The 27,966-nt window shown below is 45.7% G+C and overlaps 1 protein-coding gene across 6 annotated transcripts in view; it reads right to left on the bottom strand.

Moving 5' to 3' along the window:
* Nucleotides 1-27,966, bottom strand: part of syngap1b (synaptic Ras GTPase activating protein 1b) — a 108,800-nt gene that overhangs the window by 19,205 nt on the left and 61,629 nt on the right. For 5 of the 6 annotated variants that reach the window (XM_060064500.1, XM_060064504.1, XM_060064501.1 and 2 more), the window contains exons 4-5: nucleotides 3,231-3,322; nucleotides 1,067-1,188 (exon numbers count right to left, since the gene is read on the bottom strand). In XM_060064500.1, coding sequence (XP_059920483.1) covers nucleotides 1,067-1,188; nucleotides 3,231-3,322 — 214 coding nt within the window. Of the gene's footprint in view, nucleotides 1-1,066; nucleotides 1,189-3,230; nucleotides 3,323-18,937; nucleotides 21,304-27,966 lie in introns of those variants that run through there. The other variant, XM_060064505.1, reaches the window with a different exon arrangement.

The raw sequence follows: 27,966 nt of genomic DNA, 5'->3' as shown, positions 1-27,966 counted from the left end.
TTTATTGCTGTCTATTTTACGACCATGTATACAGTACTAACCCACTTGTGTTTCTAATGAAGTGATTCTAATTAATGGACGATAAGCGTTAGTTGGGTTTATAAGTCAGATGCTTTTTAAAGCTCCCAAATGCTTCAAGCACTGAAATGCTTCGCCCAGTCGCTCATCGCTGAACAGCAGCTCACAGAACAGACTCAAAGACGACATGTTGAGGTCTCCTTAACGGAGGAGACTCCCACTTAAGACACAAATATACTGGCTGTACATCACGTCTCCAGGGAAGCTGTGGTCCATTAAGGATAATTACACTGTAGGGGTGTCCTCGTTCTAAATCATACCCTATAGCATTAAAAACCACCCCAGCAATCTTGTCTCATATCCTGTGTAACTTCAAATCCATCATTTAAAGCACAAAGGCGATCTGCACAGGCATTGTGCTTCACCCCATGGTGGATACGACTGAGAAGGTAAATTATGTGTATTCTGGTAGTAGTGCTTTGAAGAGGGAAACATAAATGCTATACTATAAAACCACATGATACAGTGATAATCACAAGTACAATCACTTTCACATGGCAATCATTTCAAAGAAATAAAAACCCAAACAATCAACTGATCATGTCAGTAATCATGAGAAGGACCAGGAAGTTGACACCCAGTCAGCAGGAGCGACAGGTAGTCTGTCTGGAGGGCGGGTCTAAAGGCTACATCTGCTAATGATCTGCATGAGTAACTCTGGCTCCATTAGCCATCCTGTTTGTCAGGCCTGCAGCGCCGAGGCCAGAGGAACGGCATCGGAGTATCACATATTCTAGTACCTTGAAGTAGTACTTTAAACACATGAACACACACATGAACACATACACATACACACACACAAGCACACACACATACTAAACATATAGTAATCAAACTCAAAGCACAAAGAACGGATGCACACATACGCGCAAACACACACGCACACACACACACACACACACACACACACACACACACACACACACACACACACACACACACACACACACACACACACACACACACACACACACACACTGGGACTGACCTGTCCTGGTCAGCGCTGCGGAAGCGGGGGAGGATCATGTGCCTGAAGCTGCTGCTGCGGTCCAGTTTGGGCTGACTCTTGGCCCTCTTGATGGAGCCCTTCAACCTCCTGCTCAGGAAGCTCTGAGAGGAGGAGAGAGGGGGTATGGGGTGAATGGGTATGGGGTAAGGGGGTGAGGGAGTGACAGGTAGATGGGTGAGGGAGGTGAGGACGGAGGGGGGAAGGGGACAAAAGGAAACAACAGAATGATGCGGGGACCAACAGATGAAGCCGATACAAGAATGGTGTGGGATGTGAGTAGAAAGAAATTAGTTATCTTCGTGCACCCACGCGGCTCTGAAACATGCACTGACATACAATGGCCAGAAGAGGGCATTGACGTGCAGAAAATGGCTCTTGAAAATCCTATCAATTGCCCGTGCAATTTATTTTGCATGCTTCCATAATTCACAATATTAACCAATGGAATTGATAATACAGACAATGCACATGTATGATATGCAGGCAGTGGAACAACAAATAAATATACATCAAGAACTTGTTAAAATCAAATGTCGGACTAAACAATGTCAAGATTGTTTCAGTTTATGGTCCTGTTTTTCCTTGAGATTATCCCCCAATGTTAAGGCAATAGCCTTTTAATGTTTAAATAGATAAAGCCGTCAGTTAAAACCTACTTACAGTTTCTTGATAGCATTACTCTAGTGTTAATTTCCCGCGCAACATTAACGTGGTAAATATACACTTTGCAGTCTTTAGATACAGACTTCTACAACAGATACTTTTATTTCACAGTAAGTCTCAGTTTGGATAGTTAATTTCGTCCCCCCGAGTACCAATTTAACTAGAGCTTAAAACGTTGCACTTATGAGTCTAAAATCCAGTGAAATGAGTGACGGTAGAAATAGAAGTATGAGAACAAGTTGTAAGTCAACATTAAGGTTCTACAGCCCATCAATCTTTCAATGTAAGAACTCTGTTTTAGTGGGGAAGAACCGGCTGGTGGTCAGTAGGCTCTGACTGCAGAGGTCATAGAGCAAGATGCCCCAGCCATCACCTGCTCCGTAACCACATGTATCCCACTGTACGTCGTTTGGGATAAGAGCGTCTGCTGAATGAATAGTAGCAGTAATTAGTAATCAATTGAAACAACTGAAAACCCAGCGAGATATCAATAGAAGATCATCACCTCCTCAGGGCAAAGTGGTGTCATTAGCTCATTTACCAGATGCTTTCGTCCGGGGTGAATTCCGATACGTGTCATTAAGGAGCCGGGCTGAGGGCATCTTACCCTAGGATGTCTTCAGGTAAGACTACGGATATTAGGGATCAGGCCCTGGTACCTTTCAACTGGGAGTGGAACAAACCCCTAGCAACCACAATCAAATACCTCCCACCAATAAACAGCAATCATATCAAACAAAAAATGTGAATGACAAACTTAATGAATACAGATCAACTAATCTTGGTAGTAAGCATAAGAAGGATCAGAGTAAATTCAGTCAGCAGCAACGACAGGTAGTCCGTCTGGAGGGCGGGGCTAAAGACTCTATCTGCTGCTCCCATGCTAATGATCCGCATGAGTGACTCTGGCTCCATTAGCCATCCAGTCTGTCAGGCCCGCAGCACCGAGGCCGGAGGTACGGCATCGGAGTGCCGCAGCGCAGTTTGTTTCAATGTTTTCATTTTCCATTGTACCACATACCTCAAAGGGGGGCAGCGGGGCGATATATGGTCCCGCCATGGGCATCGAACCGGCAACCCTCCAGTCTCCGCCCCAGTGTGAGCAGAAGGGGGAGGAGGGGGAGTAGGGGGAGCGAGGGGGGGCGGTGGTGGCGGGGGAGCGGGGGAGGGGGAGGGAGAGGGAGGGCGCGAGGGGGAGCGAGCGAGGTAAAGGAGGGGTGGACGGCGCCTTCTTGGAGCCCCGGCGTCCGCCCGGGGGAGGGGGCTGCTGCGGGCGGGGGAGAGGGGCGGGGAAGAGGAGCGAGGGGGAGGAGGCCACGGCCATGGCCAGGGAGAGGGAGGGGGAGGAGGAGGTGAAGGGGTGGCGGGGCGTGGCGCTGTGGCGCCGGGACCCGGGGAGGTGGAGGTCGCCGGGGGGGAGGGAGAGGGAGAGGGAGGCGGGTAGCGTGCGGGGACGCGAGCAGGAGGGGGGGGTACTCACGGGTTGTCGGAAGGGTTGCGGGGGGGCGGTGGGAGGGATCTCCATGCTGGGCTGCTTCCCTGTGGCGATGCTCTTCCGCCGGGCGCGGTGATCTGGGGGGGACCAGTTGGACCAGTTAGACCAGTGAAAACAGTGTTCTGCTCGCACCGAAGACGCAACCAACATTGTAGGATTATCAGAAACCGGTAACCTGTAAAAAAAAACTGGGACTACACCACACATGATTAAACCAACCGTCTTTCGTAGCTGGCTTCCCTCACACCCTCCGCCTGCCCGTCTCCTCCCTTCTATCTATTTGTCCGGGTCCAGAAGGAGGATTCGTACATCGAGCGCAAGACCGCCAGATGTCGACCCACAGCTCAAAGCCCAACCTCACTGAGTTCTTCAGCACCCGACGACGTGCTCATGACATCCTCCTCATCGGTAGAAAAACGTAACTGAACTGCTGTCGAAGGCATGGTCTGTACTGTAATAGTTATGGTGTAATGTTGGTGTAATGGTGGTAATCATTTCAGTATAGCGTTAGTATGACAAATGTGCACATTTTTAGTGGATACACAGTTGTGTTTAAGGACATTCAAAAATGTCTCCACCACCGGTGAAGGGCAATTCAGAAACCAGTAAGTGACCACTAGTAACCAGTCCCCAATAAGTCAATTTTTCAAAAGAACACAGAAAATAGTGTTTTAGCTCATCATAGCATGGTGCAAAGAAACAGATCGCCTGCCCCCAAGCCTGACAAAGGAGTATCTGCTGTTCTTCTACAGAAAAGCACAAAAAAGCAGCAAAATCCAGATCAAACCGAAGAAAGAGGCAGAAACCCCACTTTTAGAGGAGCCAACTAATATATTCTATAATCTTGTAAATAACCCTTTCCCGAATGCTACGAGAACAGGTCATATTGACTTGCTGTTGTTCAGTCAATTCCATCATGCCAGAGAACACAGAGACCCCAACAAGAGAACGCGACACAAATACCTTGGCTGATACCAATCAGTACTCTATTACAAATGTTGGAACACTCCCAAATGTGGGATTGTTCAAGGTAATCAAGGTTGATTCAGGCAGTGGATTCTAAAATTCTGAGTTTACATCACAAGGCTGATGGAACAGGCACTGGAATATATGGATATGGGGCGTCTTACTTTAAAGTCACTTCCTGTATATCGCCCAATCACATCGCCGGTGGCAGAGGCTGATTACCTATTGGAAGCACACCTGACCAGCTTATTAGTCACAAGAAAATCTCACATTCTGTACTAGTGACATGGCAAATAATGCATTACCAGGGAAGAAACAATCGCCCAACTCTGTCTAAAAGAGATGAGGTTGTCCTTTGGTCGGAGAGGCTGGTGGATTGAGAGGCTGGTAGAGTAGAGGCTGGTAGAGTAGAGGCTGGTAGAGTGAGAGGCTGGTAGAGTGAGAGGCTGGTAGAGTAGAGGCTGGTAGAGTGAGAGGCTGGTAGAGTAGAGGCTGGTATAGTAGAGGCTGGTAGAGTGAGAGGCTGGTAGAGTAGAGGCTGGTAGAGTGAGAGGCTGGTAGAGTAGAGGCTGGTAGAGTAGAGGCTGGTAGAGTAGAGGCTGGTAGAGTAGAGGCTGGTAGAGTGACAGGCTGGTAGAGTAGAGGCTGGTAGAGTGAGAGGCTGGTAGAGTAGAGGCTGGTAGAGTGAGAGGCTGGTAGAGTGAGAGGCTGGTAGAGTAGAGGCTGGTAGAGTAGAGGCTGGTAGAGTAGAGGCTGGTATAGTAGAGGCTGGTAGAGTAAAGGCTGGTAGAGTAGAGGCTGGTAGAGTGAGAGGCTGTTGTGCGACACGGAGACACTAAACCTTCGTGGACATTACAAGCCAACTGGCAGCAACTTTAATCCAAACGCATGCCTGAACAAAATGGAGCATGAGGGAAGGAGAGACAGCCGGGAGATGATGGAGTTTAAAGGTTAGGAAAGCTGAATTAAGGGGTTGCATCTACCCTGTCGACCCCAATCCAAGTCCTCAACCCCACCTAGCTCCCCCCCAAAGCCCCCTCCCACCCTGACATCCTGCCTGCCACCGGCTTGGGAGAGGAGAACCAGGAGAATGGATGAGCTGCCAGGGCATCAGACAGGCAGAACATGCAGGCAGACAGGAGAGGTGGAGGAGGAGCAGGTGTTCGGGGTGTGTGAGAGAGACATATTCCAGAGAAGAAAAAGAGAGGAGAGGTTTAATTTAACACACCAGTACGTACTTGATTCCTGTCTGCCAAGTCGGTGGCCCGGTGAGGTGGATGGGTGACAGAGGAGTAGGATCAGGAAGGATGGGGAGGAGGGGAGTGTAGTCTGTAGGGAGTTAAACTCCCCTTTGTGGAAAGTTACTGAGTCCATCCGCACTGCCTATAGCCTACCTGTAGCCTGCGGACAATGGGGATCAAACCCAGAACCTTTCCGGCTGGCAGACAAAGACCCTAGCCGCTACGTTATCCTCCTTAACTGTAAGACCAAGAACAATATCTTGAATGTAGTCCTAAGCTTACAAGCCCTTTGCTCTATAATGTTAAACCAGACAACTGACAAAAACATCACATGTTAATAACATGCAGTCAGATGGTGGACAATGCATGTGTTCTGTTGCCTGGTGCCTGTGTTACTGTGTGTTACACTCTGTAATCATGCCAGTTAATAACCGCCTGTCCTGAACTCCAAGGCCGACATTGAAAAATCCAGACCTCCTACGAGAGAAGACGCTTCCAAAGAGAGGGGCGTGAAAATATTTTCACACACACACACACACACAAACACACACACACACACACATATATATATATATATTAGTGCTGTCAGTTAAGCGCGTTATTAGCGGCGTTAACGCAAACCAATTTTAACGCCGTTGATTTTTTTATCGTGCAATTAACGCTAATTGCTTATTATTACTTTTTTTTTTTTTTTGGCTCCAAACAAAGAAGCAGTAGCCTGACTGCTATGTTCAAGGCAGTATGTTTGTATGTTCATCGTTTAATTGCACTATAGGTATTTTTTTTTATCATCCTGTTTTGATCAGTATATGCCAATGTTGTTATCAATAAAAAAAAATTTGCACAAGGCAAGCCGATGCACTTCTCCATGTTGATAAGAGCATTAAAATGAGAACAATTAATGGGACAAAGAAATCAAGGGATATTTAGCATAGAAAAAAGATTTGCGATTAATCGTGAGTTAGCTATGACATTAATAAGATTAATCGCGATTAAATATTTTAATCGCTTGACAGCACTAATATATAGATATATATATATATATACAGTCAATCTTTTCAAGTGGAAAGGGCGACCCCTGATGACCATAGAGCCTGCATTTCCCTAGATAACATGGAGCGGTTCCATAGATGAGAATAAATTAATTATTAAAGGGATTGGGAATAGATTGATTTCCGTCTTTTAAAGGTTCCCCTGACCTTTAGAGTCCAACAGGAAAGTTCAGGAATCATGCTGAGTTGATGCGCTTGGACTTCCTCTCATTCACCCCCATACACCCCCATACACCCCCTCACTCTTCCCTCTCATTGTCTCACTCATCCCTCCAACGTCTCACTCAGTCACGCACTTACTTTCACTTTATCGTTTCACTTTCTTCACTCTCTCAATCCCTCAACGCCCCCTCAACCCTCTCACTCCCTCAACCATCTCATCCTCTCACTCTGAACAATATCCCTACCCCCCTCTCCCTCCTCCCTTCACCCTCTCCCTCCTCCCTTCACCCTCTCATCCCCTCACATATCCATCACACCATTCTCAGACTAGAAGCTGAAGACATCCAAACCTTTTTGGGACTATGGGATACCACAATCACAACAAGAAATTCACAAATGTCATAACAATTACTACCAAGATATTTCATTAACTCACATAGGCAAAGTTTAGTAAAAATGTGACAACATTATTCGTCAAATATGTGTTCAAATGAAGAATTGAAACATCGAAGTTGCATCATGTCGATAATCAATAGTAAAGCAAATCGTAAAGGCCACAGACTAGAGATTAACAGACTAGAAGCCACAGATTAGAGGCCACAGACTAGAGGTTTATCGACTAGAGGCCAAAGACTAGAGGCCTGCTATGTGCTACAGCATTGACTTACAGAGAGAGAGGACAGTCATTACGCATTGACCAGCCTCACATCCCAAAACTACAGATGGTCAAAATCGTCTCTCTCTCTCTCTCTCTCTCTCTCTCTCTCTCTCTCTCTCTCTCTCTCTCTCTCTCCCTCTCCCTCTCCCTCTCCCTCTCCCTCTCCCTCTCTCTCTCTCTCCCTCTCTATGTCATTCTGTGTCTCTCTGTCACTCTGTCTCTTGACATCTGTGCTGGCTTTGGTAATTTTCTGTAGAAAAGTTTAAAATATCTGTATGTAATGTTGTTGCCTTTGTTGTTTTTTCTCTAGGACATCTAATCCATACAGCACTATCTTTTGGACGGTCTCTTTTCAGACCACAGCCCATTCTCCACCCTCCAGAAGACTAGAATTCTCAGTTCCCTAGCCTCTTTGGGGCTAAGGCCCACCACGATCCCAACCACAAGTGAAATGCAGAAGTAGGTCACTTTTGAAAAATTTCACACAGATTATTACCAGGATATGAGGAATCTATATTATTTTAGACACAGCAGACTATCAAAAAGTATCCCATAGAGTTAGGCTCATAAAAATCTGATAATGGCATTATTTGTTAAACATGGAACTTGCATCACATGAAACAATAACTAGTTTGATAGTAAAGGAAATCATTCTGAGCCATAATTATATTAGTAAATTATGGATTAAGTATTAAACACCAACAAATTCACGGCACACCTCGACACCTCTGCTACAGCGTTGTGTTACAATGAGAGGACAGCCATCCCACAGACAACACCATGGACCCTACTAACCTCAGCAAACTACAACCACACAAACTACACGCTCCACATCTTAGACTCTCTCTCTCTCTCTCCCTCTCTCTCTGTCTGTGTGTGTCTCTCTCTGTCACTCTCTCTCTGTATGTGTCTCTGTCAATTTCTCACACTCTTTCTGTCTGTGTCTCTGTCCCTCTCTCACACTCTCTGTCTGTCTGTGTCTCTATCACTCTCTCGTCTGAGATCTGTGATGGCTGTGAAAACAATTAAAGTTAAAAATATCTGCATGTGATGTTGTCTTTGTTGATTGTCTCCTGAACATCTAATCCAAACTGTTATCTCTCTCTCTGTCTCTCTTTCAGTGTAAGTATGTGTCTCTCTCTCTCTTTTAGACTGTCTTTTGTTCAATCTCTCTCACTCTCTTTCAGTTCCCTTTCATTTCTCACCTTTCTTTCAGTATCTCTTTTTGAGTCTCTCTCCATACACCCACACACCCACACAGTCTTTCACTCACTCACTCAGTCCATTTCCGAGCCTCTTCTATAAGGCACATAGACATAATTACACAAACACGCAACCAGACACCAACACACACACAGACACACACACTGACACACGCACAAACTCCTCTGCTCTGTCCTCTCCTACGCAGCAATTTTACATAATTCAGACTCATTTATTCCTCTCTCTCTCTCTTTACCTCTCTCTCTTTACCCCCCTCTCTCTCTTTGACTCTCGCTCTTTCTGTCTCTCTATGTCTCTGTCGCTCTCTCTATTTCTCTTTGTTATTCATTCCTCCTATGGTCTCACCTCCTTCTCTCTCATTCCAGTCTACTTCATCATCAACATTCAATCCTCAGCATCATCATCACTCCACCATCCATACCCTTATTGAGGGCTTCAAACCTCCACCTTTGTCGCAACCTCTATCTTTCCCTGTATTACTCACAATCTGCCCTCTCTCTCACTGTGTCTGTCTCTATCTCTGCCTCTTTCTCTCACCATCACTCTGGTTCTCTCTTCATCTCTCTCACAAACAGTCTCTCTTTCTCCATTTTTCTCAATTTGCTCCTCCAAATGGCAATCTTGTGTTTTATTTTCTTCTCCCCCTGGCTTTGTGCCTGTTTCCCCTGCGGATCTGTCACTATCTCCCTGGCTCCTAGCAGAGGAGGAGCTTGTTGGGAAACAAAGGAGCCATAATGGCAGCCATTTCAAGAGTTAGAGTAGACCGGTGACGAGGCGTCCACAACTTCAAAGGGCTTTTATCCAAGTTTGTGCGGGGTAGCATGGGGTGAGGAATGGTGGGGGTGGGGGGTGGCTGAGGTCGGTGATGTAAAGAAGCATGGATGCCTTTGTAGGATAGTGGCGTTACTAGCCTGAAAGGTTCTTGGTTTGTACCGCAATGTCCGCAGTGTACCTATAGGCTTCCTAGAGCAAGATGTCCTCACCCCTACCTGCTCATTAACAAAACGTATCTGAAGAAACTCTGGAGTCACTTTGGCATCCCGGCATCTGCCAAATGACTAAAGAGTAGTAACAGGAGGCAGAACAGACCCTCTGGCTAGTGGTGGGAGGCGGGTTTCAACTCAATACTATAGTGTGTTGGTGTGAAGGAGAGAGTATGTTTGTTGTTTGTGTGTGTGTTTGTCGGTTTGTATGTGTGAGTATGAACGACCGATCGTGTGTGTGTGTGTGTGTGTGTGTGTGTGTGTGTGTGTGTGTGTGTGTGTGTGTGTGTGTGTGTGTGTGTGTGTGTGTGTGTGTAAACCGTTAAATGTCAAAGCGATTAAAGTGACCACAGCGCTTAGAAAGATGCTGTCAAAAAAAACTAAAAACACAATACAGTTATGTCTTTTTACCATGCATTTTAGAGTGATTGTAGGAGATATTGAGTCTGGTCGTGCCAGTTAGGTAATATCAGTTTTTTACAACTTTATCATAGAAAAAACTCACTTGAGTGCTTAAAGATGAGGTGTTCAAGATGTAGCGGCAGTGGTGAGGTTGCCGATTGCAACCAGCTGAATAATATTTTTACTGGTATGCGAGGGTACTGCAGGCGGTACATGGGATTCTATTTTTTAAATAGACATATTTACTATAATATATATTTTTTTGGTGTCCCCTCTCCTTTCCCCATTACAATGTTTCCATTGCAATTTTTTCCATTGTTTTGTTTTATTTGTGTTTGCTAAAAAAAAAACTGAGAATGGGAAGCGTTGCTGACATTCTCTTTTCAATGTTTCCAATTGGTCATATCCTTCTTGCAGTAATAATAGTGTATACCGGGGGTGGTAGCACTCTTTGCTCAGCTGCATTGTGTATTCATACATCTTTTACTGTCTGCATATGAAGTGAAGGTCTTGATGAATGAATTTAGTGGTTCATCGACAGTCAAAGGTTGGTAACACCTGATTTAGCTGACAAATGAGTCTGAATCACCTTTATGAATTCATAGGCTATGTATAATGTGCCTAGGTTATAGAAACGTCCATAATGATAATTAGAATGTGCCCCCCTTTTGAAAAGAAAGGGGGCTCTGAAAACATATCCGATTGCGTGCTGAAGTAATTATTTCAAATGGTGGAACGATGAACAATACGCAAATTTCCAAAGCTGTAAGGGGAAAGAAAGAAATTGTTGTTTTCTGAAATCATTCCAATCAGATTGCAAAGAACAACAGTGTTCTTACATGGCGCCCCAGTGGAGGGCTTTGTTCTGGGAGGAGTGGATGTTTAGGGGATTAAAGCTTAGTCTTTGTGTGCTTAATTTTTTTTTTTTAAGTTTTCTTGATTTTCTATTTACACTTCTTGTTCCCCCCACACACACACACACACACACACACACATACACACACATTGGGGTGGTCCTAGTGGGAATCTAACCACTAACCCTGCCATGCTCTACCAGTGGCTCCAGACACAACCACATGCATCATGAGGATATACATATTAAATAAGTTCATGGCCATTAATACTAAAAGCACTGTAAGATTGATCAGAGCAACTAGATGGGACCAACTAGATGCTCTCAGGGGGCCGTCCCAACCAAGGGCTGAGGGCCAGCTGAGTCTGGGCTCTCTGGTGCCTCTCTGGGTGCTTAGTCTCTAGCAACCTAGCAACTGGAACAGAATACCGTGCAAATGAAAATTCCGAAAGTTATTATTATGGATGAGTTGCGGTGAGTTTATGACCTGTTTCAAAATGTCTGCTTCAGCAATCCCATGACCAAGGATTATGCTTTTTGGTGGACGCATTTATCCAAGTGCCTCTTTCATACATGATCGTATGCATTCTCATAAAGGGCAGCCGCAGTGGGAATAAACCCAGTACACTTGCAGCGTTTATGCCACAGTCTGCCAATTAGACAACCAATAATACGCACGTTAACTTGACTTGTTCAAGTTTATAAAACAATAGGAGATCTGTTTTACAGCACATGAAATATCTAAATGGACAGAAACAATAATAAAGTCACTCTAAAGCTCATGTCGCAGAATACTGCTATGAAGACTGCCTGTCTTCCTCTTTACTTCCTCTCTACTGTACCTCACTTAACACCTCATCCAAAACACACAGTAGCCCTATACACAGTAGCACACAGTCGCACACCGTAACTACACACAGTACACAGTAGTACTTTACATTAGGGATGCATCATGCAACTAAGTAATAGCAAATGCAGTGAAAATTAACAAGAGTCCAAAGTGATGTCTTAAATGTCCTTGCTTTATCTCACAGGCAGCCAAGAAAAATTCAACCACTCCTGTCATAATGATCCATGATGCACTTATTTCAGTTGAACCACATCATTCAGAATCAAATGTTAGTTATTTGTTTTTGATAAATAACGTATGCAATGTATCATCATTAAAATTTGATTCGAAACATTAACTGCCGTCCTAACTAATTGATTAACCGACTAATCCTTGCAGCCCAAGTTGACATGCAAAGTAGTAGCGCTGAACAGAATGCACAATGCTAATAATACAAATAATACGTTTCATAGTGTGTTTTTTTTCCTAAACTCAAAACACTGTACAATCAGATCAGACGTGCTACACAGAATAGCGCTGTGCAGAATGCACAGTGGCACTACACACAGAATACACAGTGAGTTCTGAGGCAGGGCTTTGGGATTAACAGTACAGACACCGACCACCGCTGTCTCCACCCCTTCTCAGTGTTCAGTAAGACTCAGTGAAGCAGGCGACTCCCTGTGCATCACAAGCGTTTAGTTTCAGACTCTGCAAACAGACTCCCGAACAGGACTGGGATCTTAGCCTTGAAGTCGGCACCAGCCCTTCCTCCTCCCCCCCCAGAGCTACTGCTCGTTGCTTCACTCCGACGTCGACCCGACCCGGAGGATGCTAAGCTACGGATGCTAATCGACCGGTTGGCTGTCAGAGGGACCCCGGCTCTGCTTGGGGGCTCTCTCATTGTTGCAGCCTTCTGTCCTGATCATGAATATAAAAGACAAGGGGGGGGGGGGGGGGGGGGGGGGGGGTATGAGAATAGACTGACCCTGCACACAGATAATACCCTTAATAACACCTTGATTGTACTGGGCTTTGTCTTATTGCCGGTGTTATCTGGTAATGGTTGCACCCTACATCTATGCTGCAGTTTGCTTACGTACTTAGTTACTGCAGACTCTCCTTTCAAGGCATTTGAGTTGTCAGAGAGAGCCAAGGGTCCAGGAGTGGGTGTAAGACAACAGATCTATAGAGCACATCGGTAGCCTCGCTTTGAGGCCATTCATTCATATACTCCGAGTCCTGGATCTGCATTGCTGCTTGTCTCCTTTGAGGTGAACTGGCTCAAAGGAGAGATATCTAAACACTTGAAATGAGGAGAACCGTCTGCATGGCTGTACAGCAGGAATGTATGATCTTGTTCAAGTGAGGGGTACATATAAAGGCTATTTGAGTTGGATACTTCAAATAAATGACAAAAAGAATATTTGTACTTGACAAATGCCCATTATGGTATTATTATTGCATTTTTAAGCTTTATTTATTTGTAATACCACTTCCTGCTGTAGCACATCCATTCCACGGTACATCTTTTAAAAAATACCAGATTTCAGAGACATATCAGAGGTTTAAATTCTCAATCTCATAGGCTGGAGGCCAACTGAGTGCTGGTTAAATGCTGTTGAACGGCTGGCCCTTTTTCCCAGAGGTGTAAAAACAACACATGGGGATAGGTTATAACAGGTTATAACGACATTGATGATTTGTCTTGGTGGTTCATGGGGATGTATTGTCTGGATCAATTAATAGATTAATAAATTTACCATTATGATGGTATACAATTCTTAATTCTTAGATTAATTATATTTATTCTGGTGAAGCAAAAGTAAAAGAAAGTTAATGCCAATGCAGTCTACCCGAAGGTATCTGTGAGCAAGTTGATTTATCCCAACCTGCTTTTTAATGGCATGTTTACCATTCCCAGTCTCTCTTTGGATTAAAAAGCTTCTGCTCAATAGTAAATCAAAATAACTACAGTACTGCTTGTAGACTAAGGGGCTCTGCAGGGGGTCCTTAAGTGTTACACTTTCTTTCATCAATTCTCATCATTTCATCAATCCAGTCCTTTAGATGTCAAGTAACAATATGGGTTCACAGTTTGTGAAGACTTTACTCTTACACGCATTTGCTCTCATCTTTGTTCTCATCTCATCTGCAGTTGACCTAATATGTATCCTGTACCCAATAGATGCAGTGCACCCAAATAACAACTGAAACATATTGGGAACAACGCATACCTCGCCACCACCAGTGTGTCCTCCCACTGTCCACCATCACCATCTACTTCTACATCACCATCTACCCCGCCACCTCCACAATCTACGCCGCCACAATCGACACCAACACCACAATCTACACCAACACTACCATCCCCACCACCACAAGCATCTATACCACCAACACCACCACCATCTACAGCACAACAACACCACAAACCACCACCACCACCGACAACAAGAGCCGCACTGCCTTCACCACCAACATCCCCATCGACACCAACACCCCCAACACCACCACAACCGACACCACCAGCTCTACCACCACCACAGCCACCACCCCCAGCCAACGACAAAGTTGCCTCCCGATTTCCACCTTCACCACCACTACCTCCACCACCACCTCAACCAAGTCACCACATAACAGCCTCGTGGGGCCAGCTTTCAAAGTGGTCAACCGCACCTTTTCCTTTTATGGAAGCTTCTCAGTTTTAGGATGGACCAGTCACTGCTGAAAATCTTTTATTCATCTTGTACCGTCTGTCAGTCAGTCCTGTTGGTGTGGTTACGTTACCCTGAGGAATAAGTACTTGCTTGAGAAGGGATCTGAGACCTTTGATCTGAACCACCTAAAACACGTCGAGCAGAGGGGATTCATTAAGAAAGCTGAGTGTATTCTTCACATCCCTCTCTTCATTTCAGATGCCCCTCTCCCCTCAGGGTGGAGATATAGGACGGCTGTTTGTGGCAGCGATCGAATCAGTCGCTCCTTCTGGCCAGAGGCTGCCTGTCGTCTTAGTGTGTGACTGGAGTGTATGTGGAGTTGTTTTAGTCCTAATGTTGATCTATTATTCATTGATTCCGTTTTTATGTTTATTTTATATGTTTCAATTGTTTGTGCTTTTTTTTTGTACTGCTTGCTGCAATATGTCTTGCCCCTGTGCCTTTGGGGGGGATAAAGGTCTCTCTGCTCTCATTTATAGCAGATCATTTCTATATTAAACAGGGATATTATTCAGCCTCATCCCATTTTAATTCATTTCATTAGCAGTTCCAAATGTTCAGATTTCATGAATAGTGACAACAAACCAAACTAATACTTTGTGTCCTGACAGTTGACCACAGAAGCTGTGGTCGGTAACTAAAAGGTGCCTTGCCCGTGGGTTAGCACATAAGCGGGTTGTTCTCTTGGCCAGCCCATTCACCACGGAGATGTGTAGGGTGCAATCTATTTTCTATATTCTATTTTTTCCGAACCATCCATTAATGGCTCTTCATACTTATTCAGGCTATTCATGAAACCTTTTAATTTATCTGTCTGATAAAAGCATTAGTATGAACAGGAAAAGAAAAGAAAGTACTGGGAAAAGAAAGAAAAAAAAGTCGATAGGTCCATTTAATTCAATTTCTCACTCACTCACTCCTCATTTTGATCCAAACCCAGGCGCTCTGTTTAGTTACCATGGTAACCCCCCACATCCACATCACCCTTCCTCCTCCTCCTCGTTCCTATGTAGTGTAACGTTTAAGTCACAGCCGTGGAGCAAGGCATCAGACAAAGAGATGTATGGTTCCATGCACGCTACCTCCTCAACAAACACCACCTTCTCCAAGGCCTCCCCCAACATACGCCTATGCAGTCAGATACAGGATAAAACACACAGCGGGTATCAGTCATCTCTTCAGCTCGACACTGCTTCAGTGCATCGGTCTGTGTGTTACGTATAATGATATGAGTACTATGATCATTCCTGCTCTCCAGTGGATTTGCCTGATCCAACTTCCTTAATGCACGAGTCCGTCTGGAGTCACATTTGGAGACGCACAAGAATGTTAAAGGATTTCTACTTCTTGAATAACACATCTTATGAATACTACCACTACAACGTTTACTACTACTAATACCGCTACACATATATATGGTACCGTACTACTAGATCTTCTACTGCTCGTCCTGCTGCTGCTACTACTACTACTGCTATGCACAAAATCCCACTATGCATGCAAAGCAAGCAGAGGAAAGGAGAGGTAGATGGAAAGAGAGAGATTAATGAGAGATTAATGAGCTACAAGGATAGAGATGGATATGGAGATGGCTGAGGTAAAAGGATAGAGAGATGGATAAATGAGAGATCAATAAGGTTGATGGCTCGAGAGATGGTTGAGAGATGGCTGCGGTAAGTGTATGCAGACGGATGACAGATTGATGAGGTAGGTGGATGGAGATTGATGCGGTGGATGGATAGAAAGATGGAGGAGGTGGATGGAGGAGAAGGGATGCAGAGCAGGTGTGTGTTAAACGGATGCCCAGTGTGTCTTCATAAGACACGCTTTGTGCTGCGCAGCGCACCGCCTACAAGAGTGCCCACATTTGCTATCGAGCTACGTATGCACATGCTTACATGTGCTGGGCGACTGGCCGCGGACGGTGTGTGTGTGTGTGTGTGTGTGTGTGTGTGTGTTGAAAAGCTGCGCTTTTTCATTCAGAATGTAAATCTGATGTCAAGCTCAACACCGAGGACAGAGAGAGAGCGAGAGAGAGAGAGCGAGAGAGCGAGAGAGCGAGAGCGAGAGAGAGAGAGAGAGAGAGAGAGAGAGAGAGAGAGTGCGTGCGTGGGTGGCACACAGCTTCCAGCCTTGAGAGAGGGAGAGAGAGAGAGAGAGGGAGAGAGGTAGATAGAGGCAGATGAACCGACACACACAGGGAGAAATGCACTGATATATATTGGGAAGGCAACACAGAAAGAGTGAAAGACAGATGCAGAGGAGGAGGAGAAAGGGAGAGATGAAGGTAGAGCGAGGCAGAGAAAATAGTGGTGCAAAGAGGGAGAGAGAGCGAGGTAGAAAGAGAGAGAGAGAGAGAGAGAGAGAGAGAGAGAGAGAGAGAGAGAGAGAGAGAGAGAGAGAGAGACATAGAGAGAGAGAGAGAGAGAGAGAGAGAGAGAGAGAGAGAGAGAGAGAGAGAGAGAGAGAGAGAGAGAGAGAGAGAGAGAGAACAAGGCAGATACAAGGCTACGGTGCTTGCGTTTAAAATTGCATGTTAGTGTATGTGTTGGTGTTTGTGTCTGTCTGTGTGTGTGTGTGTGTGTGTGTGTGTGTGTGTGTGTGTGTGTGTGTGTGTGTGTGTGTGTGTGTGTGTGTGTGTGTGTGTGTGTGTGTGTGTGTGTATCTGTGTGTGTCTGTGTGTGTGTGGTTTGGAGAGGGGTTGTGTGTGTAGGAGGGACAGAGCGAAGGAGAGAGAGGGTGAGAGAGAGGGAGAGAAAGAAGGGGGGCAAAGAGACAGAGATAAAGGTTTGGAGATGGTGTGGGGGTGTAAATGGTGCCTGAACGATGGGGGGAGGGGAGGGGGGGTGTGTTTTGTAAAGATGAGCAGTTGGTTGCTCGTTGCCTGCTGAACCAGGAACCTGGTATACTCAGCCTGCTCCTACCATGATGCATGCTGCTGTACCACCACCACCACCACCACCACCCTCCCCCCCCCCCCCCCCCCCCCCCCCAACCTCCAACACCTCCACCAGCATGACCCCAAACTCCCCCTATTGCATCATCCTGCTTACTTTCACCTCAGGGTATTTGAACCCGCTTCTACCATCATGAAGCTCTACCACCTCTACTAGCTCCAACACTTCCCCTGCCTTCACCCCAGTCCAAACCCTACCCTCACCCACACCACACCTATACCTGAGCTCCCACATCCTCCGGCCAAATGTAAGCCTGACTCTGCAGCACACAGGGTTATGTATAATAACACAATGGTGAGATATTAAAATTGAAAATAAATAAATAAAAGCCCAATTGAACAGGTCGGACCATTAGGTAGACTGTACCCAATAGACGCAGTGTACCTAATAGGTAGACTGTACCCAATAGATGTAGTGTACCTAATAGGTAGACTGTACCCAATAGATGTAGTGTACCTAATAGGTAGACTGTACCCAATAGATGTAGTGTACCTAATAGGTAGACTGTACCCAATAGATGTAGTGTACCTAATAGGTAGACTGCACCCAATAGATGCCGTGTACCTGATACAGGTACAAAGAGTGCTGATGACACACAGCCACCAACATTATTCAAAAGCATGAGCTGAAACTCCACAACAGCCATTTATGTATCATCTGCATCTGCGTCCAGAAGAAGCCAGAAGAACGATGGCAAAATCAGCAACGCTCAAGGTGGGCGATTTCCGAGTCGATTGGTTGAGAACCTCTCTCAAGTAGCGGGGGTTTATCCCGGAGTAATCCACCTTGATGTCTCCCATCTGTCTGAACACAAGCAATCACGCAAAGATCTGCCATGGCTCATTGCATTTGAACGTCTTGCTCATGCAAGCAGGAACTGTACATAATTACATAACCAGATGCAACCGCTATCACGCTGATTGACTCGACAAGGATCTGATTCAAGAGTTCAACATATGTGCATGCAGGGAGTGACAACGTAGGAACAGTTTCTAATACACAAAGTGGACTTGATGGAAGCATGCGTTACCCGTGCCTAAGTCTCTCCAAGAAGAGTTGAACTACAAATTACATAACTTAGCCCTCGGAGATTACATCACCGTGAGTGGCACAGAGGAGAGGGCTGACATCATCGCAAACCCTACACAACCATGGCAACCGGCGCAGAGTTGACATCACTCTAAGCGGGCCAAAAGCTCAAGTGCTGTATTGTACTGTATGTATAAATAAATCATAAATCTAATCAAATGGAGTAAATGTATGATGAATTGCATGCATTTAGCCACTTTTAACCACACCAAGTGCCCCTCAATGCTGTTTTCTCTTCATGCATGCACACGTGCCTCACAGAAAAATGCACACAAGGCAGCACCCATGGCAACACCCACACCACTGCTTCTGACACGGTCAGAAGCAGTTAGGAATTAAATGCATCCCATTTACATTTACATAACATTGAGCTTGCATACAAATGCATCGCTCAAGGAACACAAACCAGAGAATCAAACAAGCAAAATCTCTACCTGCATAATGAATATAATATGTATTTCTCTGAATCGTCATCAGCTTTTTCAATGTACTGCACTCTCTGTACTTTCATGGACTGACGTGCGTGTGGGCGTGAGAGTGCTGGTGTGGTTCCTACCGAGGCTGGCTGGGGTAACTTTGTGTCCAGACTCCTAGATACTTCTGTCAACTCCAGTAGAGTCCAGTACAGACCGGGCAGGTCTCAGGGGCAACCAGTGACCTCCTACTGGAGATCCAATCAGTGAGGAACGCTTTATTCCACTGGGCCGACAGTATCAGACCATAACAGTCGGTAACAGACAGTCAGCCGTCTGACAGTGTGCAGACCGACCAGCCTCACGCCTCAGCTCTGCGCTCCATCGTCTTCGACAGCTGAGTCGCGCGGTTCCCCCGGGGTCGATCTGTGTGTGTGTGTGTATCCACAAGCACGGCAAAGGGGGTGGTGGTTGTGCGGCCGTGTAGCTGTGTCTTTGTGACCATGTGCGATTGATTACACACACGTGTGTGTCTCCGTGCCGTCGCTGATCACATGACCAGTCCCCGGTGACGATATTGCTGATTGGCAACACAGAAACAGTGCTAATAATCTTCTTCGAAGCGACGAATGAGAAGAAAGAGGAAAAAAAAATTGCAGTTCCAAGCCCAAGCCGGTGCAAATATATTGCGCTGGTGCAGCTTCCAAAAATACCCCCAAACACCACCCACGCCCCCCTGCCACCGCTCACGGATGGATGGGAGAGGATCTAAAATCAATTCGCTGCCGTTAAATATTAAACACACAAATATGTCTATGAATTAATAATGTGTCTTCAGCCCTGACTCTGAGGACACCTGCAAACAGGGCTCTCCATCTTAAAAGGTCTCCAGAATTGTATTAGGTGACATGAATATTCATGAGGAACTCAACCACTATTCCTTTGACTAAATCCGTTCGATTCTTGATACATCACAAATTGGTCAATGTGCATGCTTTTAAGTGCCCTGCAAGAAAGTTGTAAAGGTTCAGGGAAGAAGTGTGCAGTCCCGTCCCTCTCCGGAAAAAGTGCTGAATTTGACGTGGCCCCAAAGTGCCACTTTAGATGGGACTAGGGGAAGGCGGCACGGCGGTAACTAGGACACTCATAGTTCATCTCCCATCCTCGCTCTAATTAGTGAGGAGAAAAAAACCCAGGGAACAACAAACAGTCCCGGAGCAGCGGCGAGCGTTAGAAATTCACACTGATGTCCCGCTCATTCCTCCACCACCTCCTCTTTCCGGCAGCCAAAGTTTCCTCCTGCGCCGGCGGCAGCTCCTCCGTGACGGGCTCCTCCTCTCGGATGCGTCGCCGCCCTCCCTCCCCGAAGCCCCCGACCCTCGCCGCGTGCTGAGTAGCAACCCCGCTGCCGTTTCCTCGGTAACCTACAAGAGATCCACTGAAGCGAATTTCTCTCATCTTTTAGAATATGAATGTGTGTCTTTCTCAATGTGGTGTTTTTTTTCCCGCTGATTCAATTCTTTGCACCCGACAGCCTGAAATGTTAATGTGAAAATAATGACGAACCCCCCCCCCCCCCGCTGAGATTCTTCGTTCTAAATGAGTTTCTCCAACAACCGAATGTTGGGCATTTGGTACCCACTTGATATAGGTCTATGTCACTTGGGTGTCTCTCTCCCTTTTTGTATTTCTACGTGTCTGCGTGCACGTTGCCATGGGTGTGTTATTGCCATGGGTGTGTTGTTTATGCATGTGTGAATGTGATCAAGAGGAAGAGAAGGAGACAGAGACAGAGAGAGAGAGAGAGAGAGAGAGAGAGAGAGAGAGAGAGAGAGAGAGAGAGAGAGAGAGAGAGAGAGGGAGGGAGGGAGGGTGTGTGTGTGTGTGGCAATTAACGGCGCAGGATGACAACGTGCATGTCCCGTCTGCACCGCGGGTAGCCAAGTCTCTGGAGGGTCATGCTCAAGACAAGATCCAAATCGTCAGTTAGAGAGAAACAGAAAATCCAGAGCGTAAACGACAGAACACAGTCAAGGACTTCAGTGAAACCTGTAAACCAGCCAAAAGTGTGCCCAAAAATCAAGCCAAAGACCATTGGAGAAATAAGCGGTCTGTTCCACAATCTGCAAAAACCCAAAGTGGACGATTTCCCACGTCTGACAGAGTCGCAAGGGAGTCAACTGTGTTGTTTGAGTCCCTCTCTCGCTCTGTGAGTAGCGCGTTGCTCTGCTAGTAATCCACCGCACACTGGGCAAGTACCGTGAAGCCTCCTGTCTGAAGGGAAGCGACCGCGCACAGGTGAGCGCTACGGCTCACAGGAGAGCAGTGATGCCTCGCACGGACATCCTGTTTCCTCTCCCTCCCTTCTCTCCTCCCACTCTCTCTCTTCTCTCTCTCTGTCTCTCTCACTCTGGCTTCTGACGTTCTCTCACTTTCTGCCTCCTCTCTCTCTCTCTCTTCTCCACTCGCTCATGGTCCCTTGCTCCCTTCCATGTATCTCTCTCTCTCTCTCTCTCTCTCTCTCTCTCTCTCTCTCTCTCTCTCTCTCTCTCTCTCTCTCTCTCTCTCTCTCTCTCTCTCTCTCGCTCTCCCTTCTCTCTCCCTGAGATGTTCAGTAGGGGTGGGGCAGGCAGATGGGATGTGAAGCGATTTTAAAGAATAATAAGAAACCTACTACTCTCTCTCTCTCCCTCAACACACACACACACACACACACACACACACACACACACACACACACACACACACACACAAACACATAACACACAAACCCCCCACCCCCACACACACACACACACACACACACACACACACACACACACACACACACACACACACACACACACACACACACACACACACACACACACACACACACACACACACACACACACACACACACACACACTATCTCTCACACTCAGCAGTAGAAGGTTCAGAGCTAGGGGCAAGTGTGTGGGAGGACTGAGCGCACAGCAGCAGAGAGATGCAGCCTGCTCATGCATGAAGTGCACTCACACACACACACACACACACAAACACACACACACAAGCACACACACACACACACACACACACACACACACACACACACACACACACACACACACACACACACACACACACACACACACATACGCACACAAGCACTTAGAGACGTGCACAATCACAAACATACACACGCACATGAACAAACATACATGCACACAAATAGAGGCAAAACAGACACTTACACACACATGAGTGCAAATGTACACAGACACACGCCTGCACACGCACCCCCACAGATACTACAGGCAAAAGAATATTCAAATAATGAGCAATCAGAATTTCAATACTAATTTCTTTGCTCTTGACGTGCACTGGCTTCATAATTTCCCAAGTGTTCCTGCGCTGTTTAATAGGAACATGTTCAAAAATGCTGCTCAGATGTGGTCACACCATAACCCCAGTCGGCAGTCATGAAAGCAATTATGCAAATCAACCACAACGTGCACACCTAAACTGTGTATGAGGCGATCAGGGTATCCTGCACCACACCAAGCAATAATCTCTCTTCTTACAACCTTAACACACCACACCACCAATAGCACTTTCAGCCCAAGACAAACAAACCGTTTCTCACAGGGGGAAAAAATAAGAGATATTATAGATCTGTTTCCATGACAACTGTCCGCGTGGCCCAACTTATTTTCCTTCTTTTTAAAAGAACATCGTAAGGTGTGGAGTGTCTGTTCCGCCAATCAACCACTGCTGCGAGCCCTTGGGTCTGGGTGAAGACCAGCCCCTGAAACAGTTTGGCTTCATGAGCAGCATTCTGCGATAGCGACAGCTAGTTTACCCCCTGCTGGCTGTTGTCCTCCGTTCCCCGCCCCTCATTCCTCTACTCTCCATCTCGCTCTTGTGGTGTATTATCTCGGTCCACTACTCCCGCTTCATCTATCTTTCTTCTCCCTCTCTTTCTTTCTATGCTAGTCCTCCCTTCTTTCTCCTCCTACAAAGCCTCTCTCAACTCTCTTCCTTGGTCTGTGTGGCTGCTCTATAATTATTTCCATGGTTACCATTAGGGATGTGAACCTACGCCTAATCCAGTGTGGTAGTATCTCTTTCTCTCTTTCTCCCCTCTCCCCCTCTATATCTATCCTCTCTCCCTTCCTCACTTCCTTTTCTCGCTTCCTCCCATCTCCCCTCCCCTTTCCCCACCTCTCCACTCTTCTCTCCAACTACAGCATCTCATCCTCTGCTCTTCTCATGCACCCTCCTGTCATAACTTCCTGTCTTCTTGTCCTTCTCTCATCCTCCCCTTTCTCCGCTCTCCAGCCTCTGTCTCTTCTTCTCTTATTCGGGGGACAGATGTATGCGTCTTTTCAAATTAATTTCTTCAATGCACGCATTCGTCCCTTTTCTACAGTTGAAAAAAAAAAAGTAAGTTGGCATAAAACCAGATTTAAATTGCCTCAGGCCAAAGTTTAATTAAATGAGTGACTGTTCTGTCTACATCCATCCATCTATCCATCTAGCCTTCCAACTGTACATCAATCCATCCATACATCCCTCCATCTATGTCTAATTTCCCAGTGGTAGTGGATACTAGTAGTGCTCAAGGAGCAGGATGAATCCTGTTTGCTGAGGTTCTCTTGAGCCAGGCTGGTAGGGTGGTTTTGTAGTCGGGCCCTGTGTGTCTAAACCACTGGGTAGGGGGAGAAGGAAAAGAACCATGCAGGGTTTCCCTACCTTTGGTCATTTCATGGCCCGTCACATCTGGAAATTGATTCATTCTAATAGGATAAGTGCAGCCCGTTCATAGTGACCGTGAGGATCTCGCTCTCAGATGTCTCCCCCCCCCTCCCCCCCCCCCTAGGATGTCCTCAGCTGTGACCCCGAGAGAGGAGGACCACATCAGATCGGCTGCAGAGAAGAAAGAGGTAGTGATGTGCCTTCACCTGTCCTGAGCTCACCTGTCCTAAGCTCTCCTGTTCTATCCTCACCTGATCTAACCTCACCTGTCACACCTCATCTGTCCGGACCGAACCCCACCGAACCCCAACTGCCCCCACCTTTCTGACCTCACCAGTCCAACCTTGCCTGTCTAACCTCATCCGCCTCACCTCATCCGACTAAGCTAGTTTGTCCTGACCTCACCTGACCCCAGAACCCCTGTCTAAACACAAATGTTCTACCTCACCCAAACCAACCTCACGTGTCCTGACTTCACCTGAACCAACCTCACCTGTGCTGACATCACAGACTTCAACCGTACCATCCTCACCTGTCCTTGCCTATCCACACCTTTTATATTCTCACCTTAACCCACCTCACCTGTCCTGTCCTGTCCTCACCTGATCTGAACTCACCCGTCCTGACCGCACCCCTCCTGACATCCCGGTCTAACCTTACCTGTCTCACGTCACCTCTTCTCACCTGCGCTGACATTACCTGCCTGACATCGCCTGTCTAGCCTCACCTGTTTGTCCTTACTTGTCACACTCACCTCTCTTCCCTCCAATGTCCCGACACAGAGGCTCATTGGACCGGTGTCCCTTCCCATAGTGCCCCTCCCTGGTACTGCGGCACGGTGGTTCTGCAATGGCTCGGGAATCTTTTTGGAGGGTTGTCTATCTAGTGCTTGTTTGTTCTGTCTAATTTTAGTTTGTCCCAGTTCATTAATCTTGTGTGTTCTCGTGACGTCAGTTGACAATCCACAAAGTTTGTTGTGATCACCATCTGGAGTCTCCTAATGTTCACAATAGGAACTTTAGATTATAATAAAAGCTAGAAATGTAATCGGTAAAATAAAATATTTTACCCAATATCCTTCTCCCGCTATTAATCATTCTGTCCCCTTTCCGTGACTAATTTCCTGTCCGAGATCAATAAACTATCTCATCTTATTTGGATGGGGTTAACTTTAATACCTCATCAGAACTGTGACAAACACAAAATGTAATGGGTTTTACCAAACGTGTGATATGCTACGATTGTCTAGGCTATGCAATTCCATAACATAAACAATATTATCAAACATTAGGCTTCTCTTGGCTTCAAGCGGATAATGTACACATCACATCAATACACCTGTTATTAAAGACGATCTGACGTGTGGAAATATGTGCGAAGATCATTCGAAAGGTAGGCGGGTAAAAGCCCACAGTCCACCTGTGAAGATGGAGGAGTGTGAATCCATCTGAACTAAACAACCCCCAGCCCCATATAAACAGATGAGTTGAACCTCACAAGAGCTGCTGGGACTTCTTCTCCATTTTGCTTCAAATAAAAATCAAGCCTCAGCCTAAGAACCTGAGGGTGTTTTATAAAGACGGTATTGACAGGAAAACAAACAAATATGCTTGTAGCCAATAGCCATATCTGCAGAAAGAGAAGCACGATCAGGAGTTACAACACTGGTATGCATAGATTGTAAGCAATGTGTAGCCTGAAATAATCCCGCCCGTTCTGCCTGTGCTAGTGAATGAAATGTGCACCTTGTGGGGCGTCTGCAGACCGACCTTGCCGACCCTGTCACCACCAATAGAGGAGCTGTTAACACTGCAGGTGGGGGCCTGGTGGGAGGCAGCTCCCCCCCCCTCCCCCCCCCCCCCCAAGAAGACAGGGCAGGGACAGTGCACAAGTTAAGAAAATAACAACCAAAACAACAACATACAGTGGAGCCCTTACCAGAAGAGATGGTGTGGTCCCCATATCCAACCACTCTAAGCTATTACATTGTATTGACCACATAAGGATGTTTTACATCAATGTGATGGAACACACACAAAAAACACATACTCTGCACGCACACACACACACACCCAGACACAGTCCTACAGTTGCAGACAGACATCCAATACAAAATGTTGACATATGTTAAAACTAGAGATGGGGTGGCAGAGAGAGAATGAGCTGGCAGCTGTCCATCCACCTACACCCTGGATACGCTGTGGAAGCTGACCAGCTAGACACACAGCTTCACATCTCTCTTGACAAAAACACGCTCTCTACAATACTCTCTCAACAATACTCTATCTAGGATAATCTCTCTACAACAAGAATCTATCTCTACAACAGCAGTCTCTCGACAACCATACTCTCCCTCTGCAACAGTATGCTCTCCTCAACAATACTCTACAGTATTGGTAGTATTCTCTCTGTAATGCTTGCCCTACAACCATACTCTCTGTACAACAATACCAACTCTTCAACAATACTCTCTGTACAACAATATCGTCTCTTCTACAATACTGTCTCTTCAACAATGCCGACTCTTCAAAAAATACTCTCTGTACAACTGTCTCTTCAACAATACTCTCTCCAACAATACCCTCTCTTCTACAATACAGTCTCTTCAACAATACCTTCCCTTCAACAATACTGTCTCTTCAAACTTACAGACACTTCAACAATACTCTCTGCACAACAATACCGTCTCTTCAACAATACTCTCTACAACAATACCGTCTCTTCAACAATACTCTCTACAACAATACCGTCTCTTCAACAATACCCACTCTTCACAATACTCTCTGTACAACAATACCGTCTCTCAAATGCAAAATATTCTCTCTTAAATAATCTCTACAATACGGTCTCTTCAAAAATACTATCACTACATGAATACTCTCACAACAACTATACTGAAGTCGGTACAACATTACGCTCTTTACAAGAATACTCTACAACGACACACTCTGTAAAACAATACTAGGTCCAAAACAATACTCTAAAATAGTCTGTAACAGGTTCCGGTAACACAAAGTACCTCACATTAAACCAAAACGGGTGAAATTAATAAACAGAATCATAAGGAAAAACAAGGATAAAATAAATGAAATCAATTTGAATCATTAACATTTGGAAGGTCAACTGATAAAAGCTGTTTCTGCAGAGAATTGCAAATGAGAGAAAAGATTGCAAGCTCTCTAGGAGATCAAGTCACTCTTTGTATGAAGTCACACACACACACACGCACACGCACACGCACACGCACACACACACACACACACACACACACACACACACACACACACACACACACACACACACAATCTCACACACACATACAGACACACACACTTGACTACACAGTGTATGTGCTCATCAGCTGATAGTAAGACACAGTAGAGATGTTGGCCTGACAACACCAGCCTTTCTTCTCGCTTTCTCTCTCTATCACTGCCTCTGTTTACCATTTACATATATACAAATGTCTCTTTCTCTCCATCACTATCACCATACCTCTCCTTCTCTTTCCATCCCTCTCTATGTCCCTCTTTTTTATCCTCCATCATTCTGCACTCCTTAGGTTGATCCCTTCTCTCATTTATTGTCACCTTCAGCTCTCATTCTCTCTTTCACATCATTTCTCTCTGCTCCTCATTATTTTACGATGGTCTATCTGTTTCCAGGTGTTATTCTGCAAATGTAAGGCTTAATCCGAAACATTAATTTGATCTGGATTAATTTAACAAGGCAGATGGAATTCTTGAAGTTAAAACAAGCTAAAAGTATCTACCATCTCTTGTCCATGACTGGACAGAAATACGCAAATTTGCTGATGTCATTCGTTCATGTTTTCATCTTCATATACTGTTTGTACAACCAACAAAAAACAGCTATCCACAGTGAGATATTTCTTAGATAGAAAACAACATGGTCCATAGATGTCACAAAATACCAGTTGGTAACTGAATGTTGAATGTTCTAGGTAACCATGGAAACATCAAGTGTCAATAGGCTGTGGAATTACAGCCTGTGCAATCCAACCTTACTCGCAATCCTTAAAATGACAACTTAAATTAATTTTATTTCACTTTTACTCTCTGACACTGGCAGCACGATGACAGCACTGTCGCCATGCCAACCTCAAAGTTCCCTGCTTCTATGTCTATTTTTACATCCTTTTGTTGGTGTGGATGCAGCGCAAAGCAGCAACTTCCTCAATCTCGTCTTCTTTACACTCTCCGGTAAAGACTAAGAACACAAACTGAGTCAGTGCAATGGCCGAGGCGATTGTAGCATACACGATTCATTGAGATATCTAACACTGTAAGATCAGAGTCTATGGTCACTGGGTCAAGGACTGGTATTTCTGAGCCTCAGTACACCTTCCTACCATGCTCCTAACCAAGTGGGTAACATTTGACAATGTAGGCCTACAATAATTGACCAATAAATC

This window comes from Gadus macrocephalus, chromosome 11 (assembly GCF_031168955.1).
Source record: "Gadus macrocephalus chromosome 11, ASM3116895v1".
In the NCBI taxonomy this organism is placed as follows: Eukaryota; Metazoa; Chordata; class Actinopteri; order Gadiformes; family Gadidae; genus Gadus; species Gadus macrocephalus.
Note: the sequence above shows the minus strand (reverse complement) of the source record. Positions and strands in the feature narration are given on the sequence as shown.